Source organism: Carassius carassius, chromosome 31, assembly GCF_963082965.1.
Source record: "Carassius carassius chromosome 31, fCarCar2.1, whole genome shotgun sequence".
Classification (NCBI taxonomy): Eukaryota; Metazoa; Chordata; class Actinopteri; order Cypriniformes; family Cyprinidae; genus Carassius; species Carassius carassius.
Genome location: NC_081785.1, coordinates 5,210,815 through 5,224,598, shown reverse-complemented (window position 1 = coordinate 5,224,598; position 13,784 = coordinate 5,210,815). Strand labels below are relative to the sequence as shown.

The following is a 13,784-nucleotide window of genomic DNA, read 5'->3' as shown; positions in this document are numbered from 1 at the left end:
AGTGCTGTATTTTGAGACACATCATCCTTAAGTGCTTGGCCGGGTTTTGTTGAGCTTAACATGCTGTCATCTTTTATTACTCTTCAGGCATTTGGACTTCTTTGAGATGCTACGAAATGAAGATGAATTAGCCCTCGCCAAGCGGTTTGAAAATGTACACTTGCTGTCTTAATTTGCCTCTAAACACAGGAGTTTTTTTCAATAGTGATTTCATTGCCTGTTTGCTTGGTTCAGGTTCATATAGACACTAAAAGTGCTACTCAGGTGTTTGAACTCATCCGGAAGAGGATAAACCACACAGACGCCTTTCCACACTTTATATCCGTCTTACAGCACTGTCTTCATATGCCTTGTGAGTGATGACACTTCCCCTGACACCTCCATAACAGTGTGAACAAACAGACGTCATAATATTACCTCATCAGAACTAGAGCCATCAAAGAATTAAAAATAATACCGTGGTATAAAGTTTTGAACATGGCAATACAGTAATACTATGTGTTTTGGACATCTTCAAGTTTTTTTATTTCCTTGTGCCATGGTAATACCATTTTTATTTTTTTGTAACAAATACCATTTTTAGTGAAAAATTAATTGTTGTAAATGATTTTTAGTCAGCATTAAATTTCATTGTACATTAACATTTGAAAGTTTAGGGTCAGTAAGATATTTTTTATTTAATATTCAGAAAGAATCCATTAACTTGATAACAGTAAAGACATTTATACAAAATATTTATATTTCAAATAAATGCAGTTCTTTTAAACTTTATCAATGAATCTTGAAAAAAATTGTTTTCAAAAAAATATTAAGTAATTGAACTATTTTCACCATTGATAAAAAGAAGATTATGTTTTGAGCACCAATTCAGCATATTATAATGATTTGTGAAAGATCATATGACACTGAAGACTTGAGTAATGATGCTGAAAATCCAGGTTTACCATTGTATATTTTAAATTACATTTTACAATATAATAAAATAGAAAACAGTATTATATTATATTATATTATATTATATTATATTATATTATATTATATTATATTATATTATATTATATTATATTATATTATATTATAATGGTATTATACAATATTGCAGTTTTTACTGTGTTTTTTATCAAATAAATGCAGCTTTGGTGAGCATGAGTGATTTCTATCAAAAACAATATATATATATATATATGGCATGCATTATATCAATCATTATAGTGAACATTTTGTTTGTTTGGAAGTGTTGACCATCATCTTTGCTCTTTGCTCAGACAAGAGAAATGGAAATACTGTGCAGTACTGGCTCCTTCTCGATCGAATTGTCCAGCAGATTGTCCTACAGAACGACAAGGGTCATGACCCCGATGTGGCTCCCCTTGAGAACTTCGACGTGAAGAACGTAGTGCGAATGTGAGTGAGAGATTTGACCAGCTTGTGTCATAACATTTAACAAAAGTGTCCCCTGTTGTCCTCATTTCTTCACAGTTATTAATATCTGGAGCTTTTAATACTCTCCAAAACTGTCTGTCATTTCATTTTTTAGTTAAGTAATTTAGCTCCGAAAAATATAATCCCAAATCCATAATCCAGATCCAAAGTCACCAAGCAACCCATTCACCTGTGTTTAATCACATTTTAGGAAAGCGCCAGACCGTAGATTTATTTGTTTTATGTTTAGAAACCAAGACCCATCCAGAATAGGATTGAACATGACAATCGCAGAACTGTGTGTACAGACTGAAGGTTGCTTCCTTTTGGTGGTACAAGAGTTAAAATAAACACATCTTTGTGTCATTTTTCTGTATGGGATTAATTAGAACTGAGACACAACTTCACTCTAGTTCAAACAAGGCTTAGAGACGGTCTGGGACAGTTTCAGTCAAATAAAAACAAATATGCAGAATGCATATGGAAAACATTTGGTGGTTTGATCAAATGTTACAGAGCTGAATTTTGACTCCCATATTAAGGCGACAGGGCCATCTCTGATCGCTTAACGTTTCGCACCAAGGTTCCATGGTTTCCTGCTGGTCCTACCCGACTAATATTAAGTCATCTTTGTGGTTTTTTTTATGAATTATGGGTTTTGTGGTTTAAGGACACATAGAAAATGATAGTTCACCCAAAAATGAAAAAAGTGATCTTTTACTCTGTCCAATGTTGTTCCAAAACTGTATGACTTTCTTGTGTGGAACACAAATTTTTCCTTTTTGTTTTCTGCTGAAAAAGGAAAATCATAGAAGTTTTTTTTTTTTTTTTTTTTTTACTAATGAAGCACCTAATACGGTTCTCCTGTTTGATTTTACAGGTTGGTAAACGAGAACGAAGTAAAACAATGGAAAGAGCAAGCGGAAAAAATGAGAAAAGGTACATGACCCCTCTATGAGCCGTATATTGATTTAAGTGACTGTTTACTCTCAGGAGGCCTTGAATGTGTTTACATGTGCCCTTCATCAGCATGGGAATCAGCGATGACATTGCTGCTGTTGTCAAATACTGAACCGTTTGTGCATTTTGATTTCAACTTTTTACTTTGTTTTCTCTGGCTTGAATTGTAGAACATAATGAACTTCAGCAGAAGCTGGAAAAGAAAGAAAGGGAGTGTGATGCAAAAGCCCAAGAAAAAGAAGAAATGATGCAAACTCTCAATAAGATGAAAGAGAAGCTGGAAAAGGAAAGCAGCGAACATAAACATGTTAAGCAGCAAGTTGCTGACCTTTCTGCCCAGTTACACGAGATGAGTAATGTATGTTACATATGCACAATGTGCCTCTTTCAAAACCCAGTGAATTGTTTTCTCTACAGCAACCTAACTGAAATGAAAACTCAAAAGTGATAAGTGATTGAACTGGTATGAGCATTGCGCTCCTTACCGAAAAAAAAAAAAAAGCTTAAACCAGCCTATGATAGTTAGCTGGTCTGTTTTGGCTTCTTAGTTGGCTGATCTGTCATAAAAGAAAACCAGATAATACAGCGTAACCCTAGCTTGACAGTCGGGGTGATCAGACCATCTTAAACCAACTAAAACCAGAAAACCAGCATAGGATAGTTTACATTTGTTTTTAATTAGTATGAAATGGTTGATTTCTAACTAGTTTGAACTATTTTTTCATACATTTCTGAATAATGTGTGTGTGTGTGTGTGTGTATATATATATATATTCGTTGTAGATCCAACACTTTTGCTTCACATTCCTATTGTGTCTTGTTTTTTTTTTTTTTTAGAGGACAAATGTCCCAGGAGGCCCCCCACTCGTCCCCTTGGCCCCTGGTAGCATCCCACCTCCACCACCAGGTCTGGCTAGCATTCCTCCTCCACCACCTCCAGGTGGAGCACCACCGCCACCGCCCCCTCCCCCCGGCGGACCACCACCTCCCCCAGGCCTGCCCGGCTTTGGTGCTCCTCCTCTGCCTGGAGGACTTCTGGGCTCCATGCTGAAGAAAAAGAACATCCCTCAGCCATCCAATCCACTCAAGTCTTTCAACTGGACCAAACTCAGTGAAGTGAGTTTGTACAGTTTATTACGAAAGACTACAAACCATTTCAGACCATTGATTGAATCAATGTATTAAAAAATAATATTTTGATACTTCAAGACTGCAATATCTATGAAATATCCTACACAAGAGATCCATCATGTTTTTTTTTTTTTGCAATTCAGATTCCTTTTTATTAAAGAAATAAGCCATGGGCCATTTTCTTTTTTTTACCATTTTAGATATGAAGTAGAACAGTTAAACTATAGCAGCAACAATATTGTAAAAGATACCAATGTTTAATAAATAATTATTTTTGATAAATATTAATAACCAAAATAATTCTTATTTATATATATATATATATATTAGTATTAATGTAAATGTTTTATAAAATTTCCTTTTATTTATTTTTATTTTTATTGTAATTAACCTGCAATTTAATGAATTAAAAGTTTTTAAAGCATTTTTATTCTATTCAATTACATTCATTTTTTTAACTGTAGTGTATTCATATTATTCACTATTCATCTCCGTATCGCAGAATAAACTGGAAGGGACCGTGTGGCTGGACCTGGACGACATCAAAGTTTTCAAACAATTGGACTTGGAGGATATTGAGAAAACATTCTCTGCTTACCAGAGACAGCAGGTGACTTATTAGTAACGTATAGGAATGATGAGAATTATTGCATGTCTGCTTCTTTATTCTAAACGTCTCACACATTTTTCCAAATTCTGAGTATGAATAATGAGTAATACTGCACTATCCGACAGTTTCTATCCATCCCTCTGCATTCTATCGCTGTTTTTACCTGCATGATGTTTACTCCTTCCCTTTTATATATTTCCTGATCTAACTAACTTTCCTGCTTACTGCTTGCCATAAAGGACTTTCTGTTGAATAACTTTAGACAGGTAAGTGGTCTTTGGACCTTTTTAGTTTGGTGATGATACCAAGGTACTCCGAAGTACATTGTTGCAGTGCCATATGAATGGGTGAATTTCACAAATAAATGTCCTGGTCTCATTTTACCCTAAAATCAATCTTAAAAAAATAAAATAAAATTATATATATATATATATATATATATATATATATATATATATATATATATATATCTATATATATATATATAGATATATATATATATCTATATATATATATAGATATAGATATATATATATAGATATATAGATATATATATATATAGATATATAGATATATATATATATATATATTGCATATAGAAAATGTTGTTGCATTGTGACATTATTATGGAAATTAAGCACATTTCATGGTTTACTGTGTTAGAACAAGTGCAACACATAAAAATAATACAAGAAGTACTACAATGATTTATAAATAAGTTAAAATTAAAACTGTACTTTTATTATTTTCTATATATTATTTACATGTGTCTTTTGCTTAATTGTTATTTTTTTTTTTTTTAATTGTCTTAAGATAGGTTTCATGTTTTATCCTTGCAAAATATTATTTCTTTGTTTTTGAAATTAAATAATAAATTTTCTTAAGTTTTTGTGAGATTCACCCAAATAAATAGTAAGTATCATAATCAATAAGTACCTTGGTATGTATCAAAGAACCATCTACTGATACCATCACAGTACCATGGTACCAGCATTGTACTTTTTATGTAATGTTCAGCACATTCTTTATGCAGATAATCACCAAATTGTTGCCTTTTGTAGCATAGCTTAAAACACAATGAACCAAATGACCTATTTTAGTTTGTTAGCGTACATTTAAAGATTCCTCTGTTCATAATTAGCCAAGTTAGTTACGAGGCATGCAGTTGGTTTTGCATGCATCTGGAGTTTATGCTAAGTTGAAGGAGACAGATTTCTACCAGCTAAAAAACAAATATCCCCCTGTTCTTGGACAGATTCCCTTCCACTCATTTCTCCCTCTTCCTCGTCCAAATAAAGCCCGGCGTGACATTGTCTAAACACGCAATTTCTTGCTGTCTGCTTCCCAGCTGGCACTAAAGAGGAAAAGATGAAGATTTTCAGCCTCTGTTGTGGATGTCTGGTTGTGTCATGAGCATGTTGTCCTGTGTTTGAATAATGACTCTGTTTGGATTTTACATTTTAGACGTAGGTTTCTACGTATGTTTTCACATTCGTCCAAATCAGCATTTGATTGTTTCTCATGAATGTGATTCTGCTTTTTAAACTGTTATGATGTTCTGAAGCTGCAAAAGTTTTAGTCTTTAACTATCAGACCTGACAATTACCCCAACTTTTTGGACCATTTCACACTAAAACCTCAAGTGTGAAATCAACATTAGCTTGCTCTCTCATAGATTTTGCTCCTCATTTCAATGCGATATTGACCTTCAATGCGTCCTTTGCAGAAAGAATCAGAGGATGACACTGTCACTTCTAAAAAGGTCCGAGAATTGTCTGTGGTCGATGGACGGCGTGCACAAAACTGCAACATCCTTCTCTCCAAGTGAGTCTGTAGCTTAGGAACCCACAGCCACCATCTTTGACCATTTAAGATTCATTCACAGTAATAAACCTTCCCTGCATGACTCAATTTAGAACAATTCTTTGTTTACTTAAGCCATTTTGTTAACGGTTGACGATGTGTTTAAAACACAATTGCAGCCAAGCGTTTTATTCATGAGACGATCCCAGCCGGGATTTTTTTTCCTGTTGCATCACACATCGCCATAGCAGTGGCAATAAACAGAGATGTCTGTGATCTCTCCCATAGACTCACTTTGTGTGTTTGATTAAATTGCACAGCTGTTAATAAAGCCTGGAATTCAGCAATTTTAAACATTTACTGCACCAAGAATCATTAGTTCAGTTATTTCAAAACTTCATTTTTTTGTGCATATGTATTTATTTATTTAGGTTTTACTCATTGATTTATTTATTTTGGTTTTACGTATTTGGTTTATTATTATTTTACATTTGTTTTTATTTATTAGGTTTATTAATTAATTGTATTTATTATTATTTTTTTTTAATTTATTTATTTATGTCATCTCTTTTAGAGCTAAGTACAATCAGATATCAAAATGGTGAATCTCAAGATAATTGTCATATCTCCCCAAAATCAAAAGAACAAAAAAAGATATGGAAGTATGACCAGGGTATTTCTTTGTTCAATTCACTCAAAATTCGCTCAAATCTTCATTTTGCAGATTAAAACTCTCCAACGAGGAGATCAAGAGAGCATTACTGACCATGGATGAGCAAGAAGACCTACCCAAGGATATGCTGGAGCAGGTGAGATGCATCACCACATACTCCTTCACTTAGCTCACACTTTGACTCATAACTCCAGGTGGCTTATATCCAAAACAAACCTGTTTTACTGCAGTGGATTGACGTCAAACATTTCAGAACTGTGATTAGCTGATACAGCGTCTGCACAGGGCTCTGGTTTAATTACGTAAGCCTGACAGTCCAAGCCAGCATGCAATTAATGTTTTGCAGAAGCAGTTTTGACAAGACACCTTGCACTTTTGTCATTCTGATTGATGGTGATATTTGCTGTAGTTTGCAAAAATATGAAACATACTAAAGCCTTTTGATATTGTACCAGCTTTTCACATGCCTGAATAACGTCTGTTGTGTGTATCCTGCGAGTGAAGCACACTGTAGTGGCTTTTTGTAATTAAAACCTGATCTAGCCATGTAACTATATTGGTAATAAAATGCAGCTTTGTATACCTCACCCTGTTTAAACTTTAAAGCAAATCACCAAATAAGAGCAGCAAGTTGTAACATTTTCCAAATGGACTCGAAAAGCAATATAATGACAATCAGGTTTTATAAGTCTTCTGATTGCTGTTGTTTTAATCTTAACAGCAATCAAACAGTGGAGCCACATTGCCTTAGCATTGCCTAAAAGGATTAGAATGTGCTTAATTGTATCTTTTTTTTTCTTCATAATTTATCTTTACAGTTTATTTTATGAGTAAACGGGCAATTTCGCTACTGTGACTTTTAAGACTTTACTTTCAAAATGATTTCTGATTGGTTGGCCCGATTTAGTCACGAGTATGCTTGCTTTCTTCCCTTTCAGCTGTTAAAGTTCGTGCCAGAAAAAAGTGATGTGGACCTTCTGGAGGAACACAAACATGAGCTGGAGCGGATGGCGAAGGCGGATCGCTTCCTTTATGAGATGAGCAGGTAGAGATTAATTTAGGTCATGAAAAGCCACTTAGTATTTGGACATAATAAATAGAGATAATGTTCATCAGACTGGACAGAGCCATCAAAACACACAATATCTTCTAAATGGTGTGTCTGCACAAAAGCTCAAGGTGGTGTAGAGGTCAGTATGTGGAAAAGAAACCATTTAACAGAATGACATTCTTATCTCGGTCTGGCTAGTCTCATGCTATAATTCATGACTTCAGTTACCAAATTTGATTTTCCTCAGTTTGGCATGAAGCCTGAAATTGGCTGAAACAGGGCTGGAAACATGTCGTCATTTTTTATTTTTTTTTGACCTCTTCATTGTACATTGTTATTAATCTCTGGAATGTCAGCCAACAAAGACATAAATATTAAAGCCATGACGTATGGGCAGCTTTATTAATAAAAAAATAAACAAGTTGCAGGTGTTATTGGACTATTTTTTTATTATTTGAATATGGTTAACAGGACTCGTGTCTCATGAACAGGCATGCTTTAACAAAAAAAAAGAAAAACCACAGAAACATATTTGGCTGTTAATGTTCCAGATGTTTTGTAGCAATGCATTATGGGTACACCCCTTGTTAGATTTCTTTCAAGATCTGTTATATATTCTACTTTACTATACATCAATTTTTATATGTAATATTATTTTATATAAATTACTAGTCCGTCACTTAGACTTCTTTAATCCTTATTTTGACTATTTTCCACAATTTATAATCAAATGTACTTCAAATACAAAACTTATTTTAATAGAAATCTATACGTTTTAAGATCATACGAAACTTAAATTCAACAAAATATGTCCATATATTTGTCTGGTAATGTAAATGAGATATTATCATACATGGGGTTTCATTTCAATTCTACTTTTAAACTACAGAATCAACCACTACCAGCAAAGACTGCAGTCTCTTTACTTCAAAAAGAAGTTTGCAGAAAGAATAGCAGAAATCAAGCCGAAAGTGGAAGGTAAATCCTGTCATGCATGATCTACAGTAATGTTCTCAATTATGTGAAATAATGCAAGGTGTAGGCGTAATTTAATTACATTTTTTTTTCTCTCTCAGCTCTCAGTAAAGCCTCTAAAGAGGTTCTTCAGAGCAGGAATCTTCAACAGCTTCTGGAGGTGGTGCTGGCCTTCGGCAACTACATGAACAAAGGCCAGAGGGGCAATGCCTTTGGCTTCAAAGTGTCCTCTCTCAACAAGATCGCTGACACCAAGTCCAGCATCGACAAGTAAACACAGGGCTTTGGTTTGTATGAGTACTGAATATTAAACTCCTACCAGCCATGCAGTTACACAAGCTGTGTGTGTCAACAGGAACGTCACTCTCCTGCACTACCTGATTACCGTTCTTGAGCAGAAGTACCCTAAAGTCAGCCTGATTCATGAGGATCTGCACGACGTTCCAGTAGCAGCCAAAGTCAAGTAAGCACCTAAAACGATCAACTATTGCACCCAATAATAAAAGCAAATATCAGTCCTGGAACAACACTTTTAAAGGATTTAGTACAAGTTAAGCTTAATCGATGCCACTTTGTGGCACAATTTTGATTAGCACAAAATTCATTTACACTGGTCTCTCACTTTCTTGAAACAAAGCAACATTTTGGCTTACAGTGAGAAGCTTAAAATGGAAGTGAAAGAGGCCATTCTGTACATGTTGAAATACTCTCGCAATCGTATGCCAACAAGACAATATGCAAATTACCATGATTTTAATATAAATAATTAATCTACTGTCCTTTTATATGTGAAGTTATATCAAAGCTGTAAAGCTCAAATAATGCACAGGTTTTAACAGAAGAATTAATGAAAGTGCTTTTATAAAATCATAAGCATTATGTTTCTGCTTTTAAAATCCACTAAAAATAATTGCTGTTACCTCAAAGGGATGAGTTGGAATGTTTTATTTTTTTTTAAATGATCAGTGTTTCACCACAAATGCTTCAACTGTTTGGGGCCAGAAAGATTTTTTAATTTTTATTTTCAGTTTTAATCCAGCAAGGACACATTAAATTGACAATTAAAGACAATTATGTAAAAGACATATATTATGTTTTAAAAAAGACAAAAAACATTTCTCTGATGGATCATGTGACACTGAAGACTGGAGTAATGATGCTGAAAAGGAGAATATTTTAAAAGTACATTTTAAAATATATCAAAACAGAACATTTTACAATTATTATAACATTTCACAATATTACTTTTTTTACTGTATTTTTCTTCAAATAAATGCAGGCTTTGTAAGCATGTCCTAAAAGTTGTAAAAAAAAACCTTCCCAACACCACACTTTTGAACAGGACTGTGTATTGAACCCGCAATATTCCTTTAACAGCCAGATGTTAAATCAGATGTTAGGGGTACGGTTAGTGCTGAGAGCTTGAACAGTTTGAGCCCATCATTTCTCATCTCATTTTAGGGGTAGTTTATAGTTCAGGTGGGGTTAGAACATGAGCAAAATGTTAGACAGGAATGTTGTTCCAGCACCAACAAAAGTTGTTGATCCAGGAACAAGTCCTATTTGGCAAAACCACTGTCACTGTGTGAAGATACTGTTTGATGTGAAATGAGATTAAAGGGTCTGCAAATTGTCCAGTGAAACTTAATCTCTCATTATCTCTCCCTCCAACTTATTTTTCTTCCTTTTTTCCCAGCATGACTGAACTGGAGAAAGACATTAACAATCTGCGCACTGGCCTAAAAAGCGTGGAGACGGTAAGCACCATTCCCATTTTGTCTACAATTACAAGCTTTACAGCTTATGAGGTCATCCAGTCACACAAATGTATCTATTTATAGAACAGCCATGCAACATCATTGGCTAAAACATAATTTATGATTACAACTCTTTAAAACTTCATAACTGAGATTTGAAGTTTGAAGGCCTTGCTAGATTGCTAAGGTGTTTTCTTGGGATGAACCGGCATTCACTCTTTCTGATTAAATATCTGGTATTTAAGTCATTGCATTACTTGTGTCTTGATAGCAGCCTGTCTGTTTCTCTCTCTACAGGAGCTAGAGTACCAGAAGAGTCAGCCTCAGACCAACGGTGATAAGTTTGTGTCTATTGTGAGTCAGTTCATCACTGTGGCTGGTTTCAGTTTCTCTGAAGTTGAAGACTCTCTTCAGGACGCCAAGGATTTGGTAAGAACGAAAGTGCACCACAGTTTACTGAGCCTGAGAAGCTAATAGATGTTAAAGGTTTACGAGAGGTTTGAGCATAGTGAGGCCTGTCACTCTATCTGGCTGCTTAAATATGAGAGCTCCGCTGCAGCTTTGAAGTCACCGTTACACATCTGAAATGGCAGATTTTTTCGCTCCATGCTGGCAAACATAGCTTGGCCTTGTAGAAGTTAAATCACTGCTTTCGCTAGAGTTTATTGGGCTTCTGTCTTTGTGGACATTGGAACTGCTGGAAACATGGACCGTAATCTTTAACTGCAGTAGGCTGAAGATCAGTTTCAAAGGCAGGTTCTTACAGTCTAATCCTGCTCATGAAGCTGCTCATGGGATGGATTTGATGCTACCGCAGTGGTTAAGTTTTATGTTGGGATCTAGCTGGTTTTCTAAAGGGTTGGCAAAGGTGCAGATGAAGCTTTGATCTTAGTTAGAAATGTGAGGGCCTGTAGTTGTCTCACATTGCAATACATTCATACACTACTGTTAAAAATGTTGGGGTCAGTATGTTTTTTTAAGGAAATTAATACTTTTATTCAACAAGGATGCATTAAATTGATCAAAACTGACATTTAAAGACATTTATGTTCCGAATGATTTATATTTCAAATGAATTCTGTTCTTTTGAACTCTGTATTCATCAAAGAATCCTGGGGAAAAATGTATCTCGGTTTTCTAAAAAATGTTAAGCAGAACAACATTGATAATAATAAGAAATGTTTATTGAGCAGCAAATCGGCATATTAAAATTATTTCTGAAGGATCATGTGACACTGAAGAAAAATCTGCTTTCCATCAGAGGAATAAATTATAGTTTTAAGTAAATTCAAATAAAAAAAAGTTATCTAAAATTGTAGTTATTTCATAATATTACTTTTACTGTGATATTTATTTTTGATCATCGAACCAAGTTCAAGTACTAAAGAAATCCCTCGTAAAATAATGATTACATGACATAAAGAATCTCCTTCCTTAATGTCTTTGTCATTCATTCTACACAGTTTGAGAAGGCCGTGAAGCACTTTGGTGAGGACGCCACGCGCATGCAGCCCGATGAGTTCTTTGGCATCTTTGATCAGTTCCTACAGGCTTTCAGTGAAGCTAAACAGGACAATGAGAACATGCAACGACGCAAGGAGGAGGAAGAGCGCAGGGCTCGCATGGACGCGCAGGTACTGTATCAACAAGCATGCACTGTGTCCATCCCAAACACATGCACATGCAAGATCCTCTCTAAAGGTGTTGTACTAACACCCTAAACAAAAATCTATCAATTCTGTATGCTGCATTCTGTACTATTGTAAATTTGGGTTCGGTAAAATTGAACAATGTTTTTTAATAATTTGTCGTATTTACGCTCCTGTAATATAACAGTAAAAATCCTTGTCATTCAGAAAAGTGAGAATACATCAAAATAAAAACAGGCAATAAATTAAGGAGAGGGGGGTTATAAAGAAAAAAAAATTCTTCCTATAGTGTAAACTGTGTAGTATGTAGTATGCAGTGCTTTACCATTCCATTGGTCAAACTAAACACCTCCATGCAACACAATGAACAGTTAAAAAAATAACATAAAAAATATGTCTGTGAACAGCTCAAGGAACAACGTGAGAAGGAAAGAAAAGCCCGGAAAGCCAAAGAGAACTGTGAGGAGGATGGAGAATTCGACGATCTGGTGTCTGCACTCCGATCCGGAGAGGTGTTCGACAAAGACCTGTCGAAGATGAAACACAACCGCAAACGTCCCGTCAAACAGAGTGCAGAGAGCAGCAGAGAGAGGCCCATCACCAAACTCAACTTCTGAGGAAGCTGAGTGAGTGAGTGAGTGAGTGAGTGCTGCCAACTGTTGGTAGAGCAGAGACGTTACTCCTGCATGCACAAGCTCTACCTCTGTTTAGAACCGGAGAGGATATCCAGGCCCTGTTTTGTGCTGACTGCCAAAATACTTCTTAACGATTTCTAGTCTTTTCTAAACCTGTAAATCAGATGTGACAGTGTTTGTGTTGAAGATGACAGGAGTCACACAGAAAGAATGAGCAGAAAGGGCTACAAACTGAAATGCAGAAACACCCATTTTCACTGTTTTTCCTGCCTGGCCATAAACCCCATTTATATCTGTCTGTTCAGATACTGCATACATTTTTGTTGAGTTATTGTTGGTGTACAACGTGTACTATCAAGAACAGGCCTTGTTTTGCAATATGTGGTGTGCTAAACACTAAATGTCAGTGTTTTGGAAGCAGAAGTGATTTTTGTTGAATTGTGGGACGCAAGTAATAACCAGTGATACTTGTATATCATTGGATGATGAGATTGATGTGATTATAATAAGTATTTCCTTTTGTTACATTTGTAACTCGAGCACAAGCGATTGTTTATTAATAAACTGTCCATTCCAGACCTGTTAAAGCACAATGCACCGTTTAAAATCCAGAAAACAACCTTTTGTATAATATGTTATTGAAGTTAAACTTTTTATTATAAATCTCCAGATGCCATGTATTAAATGTACTGACAGGAAGTTTAGTGGAAAAGTAAAATATGCTGAGGTCAAACTTTGATTGCAAATATATTTTAGAAGATGACAGAAGGACAGTTACCAAAAAGAACATTCATTAAAAAGAGCTGTGGATGCAAAACCTTCTGTGCATGTATATTCTTGTAATTTCTTTTGTTTGTGTTTAAGGTTGTATATATGTACATATACCCATTGTTAACTCTTCTGACCAAGGCTTTTTTCTTAGCCCTTGACACTACTACTATTCTGTGCTAATAGTATTTTTCCTGTTGATCAGATGCCATTAAATCTAGTTCTTTGTAATATTGTATTACTTTGTAATAGTTTCTTCTGTTGGCAGGATTTTTGTTTTCTTTATTTAAGAATTCATTTGGATGTGAGATATGTAATCAATAAATAAACCCTGAGGGTCATTGCATTGG

General features: G+C 35.0%; 1 protein-coding gene across 3 annotated transcripts in view; it reads left to right on the top strand.

Moving 5' to 3' along the window:
• Window positions 1-13,784, top strand: part of LOC132111390 (disheveled-associated activator of morphogenesis 1-like) — a 51,381-nt gene extending 37,597 nt beyond the window's left edge. For 2 of the 3 annotated variants that reach the window (XM_059518632.1, XM_059518631.1), the window contains exons 9-26: window positions 88-154; window positions 235-352; window positions 1,266-1,404; window positions 2,303-2,361; window positions 2,553-2,740; window positions 3,220-3,498; window positions 4,016-4,123; window positions 4,363-4,389; window positions 5,850-5,947; window positions 6,651-6,735; window positions 7,538-7,644; window positions 8,540-8,628; window positions 8,727-8,895; window positions 8,981-9,088; window positions 10,322-10,382; window positions 10,680-10,811; window positions 11,846-12,016; window positions 12,439-13,784. In XM_059518632.1, the coding sequence (XP_059374615.1) occupies window positions 88-154; window positions 235-352; window positions 1,266-1,404; window positions 2,303-2,361; window positions 2,553-2,740; window positions 3,220-3,498; window positions 4,016-4,123; window positions 4,363-4,389; window positions 5,850-5,947; window positions 6,651-6,735; window positions 7,538-7,644; window positions 8,540-8,628; window positions 8,727-8,895; window positions 8,981-9,088; window positions 10,322-10,382; window positions 10,680-10,811; window positions 11,846-12,016; window positions 12,439-12,648 (2,215 nt within the window). In that variant the 3' untranslated portion in view covers window positions 12,649-13,784. The remainder of the gene's footprint in view (window positions 1-87; window positions 155-234; window positions 353-1,265; window positions 1,405-2,302; window positions 2,362-2,552; window positions 2,741-3,219; window positions 3,499-4,015; window positions 4,124-4,362; window positions 4,390-5,849; window positions 5,948-6,650; window positions 6,736-7,537; window positions 7,645-8,539; window positions 8,629-8,726; window positions 8,896-8,980; window positions 9,089-10,321; window positions 10,383-10,679; window positions 10,812-11,845; window positions 12,017-12,438) is intronic. The other variant, XM_059518633.1, reaches the window with a different exon arrangement.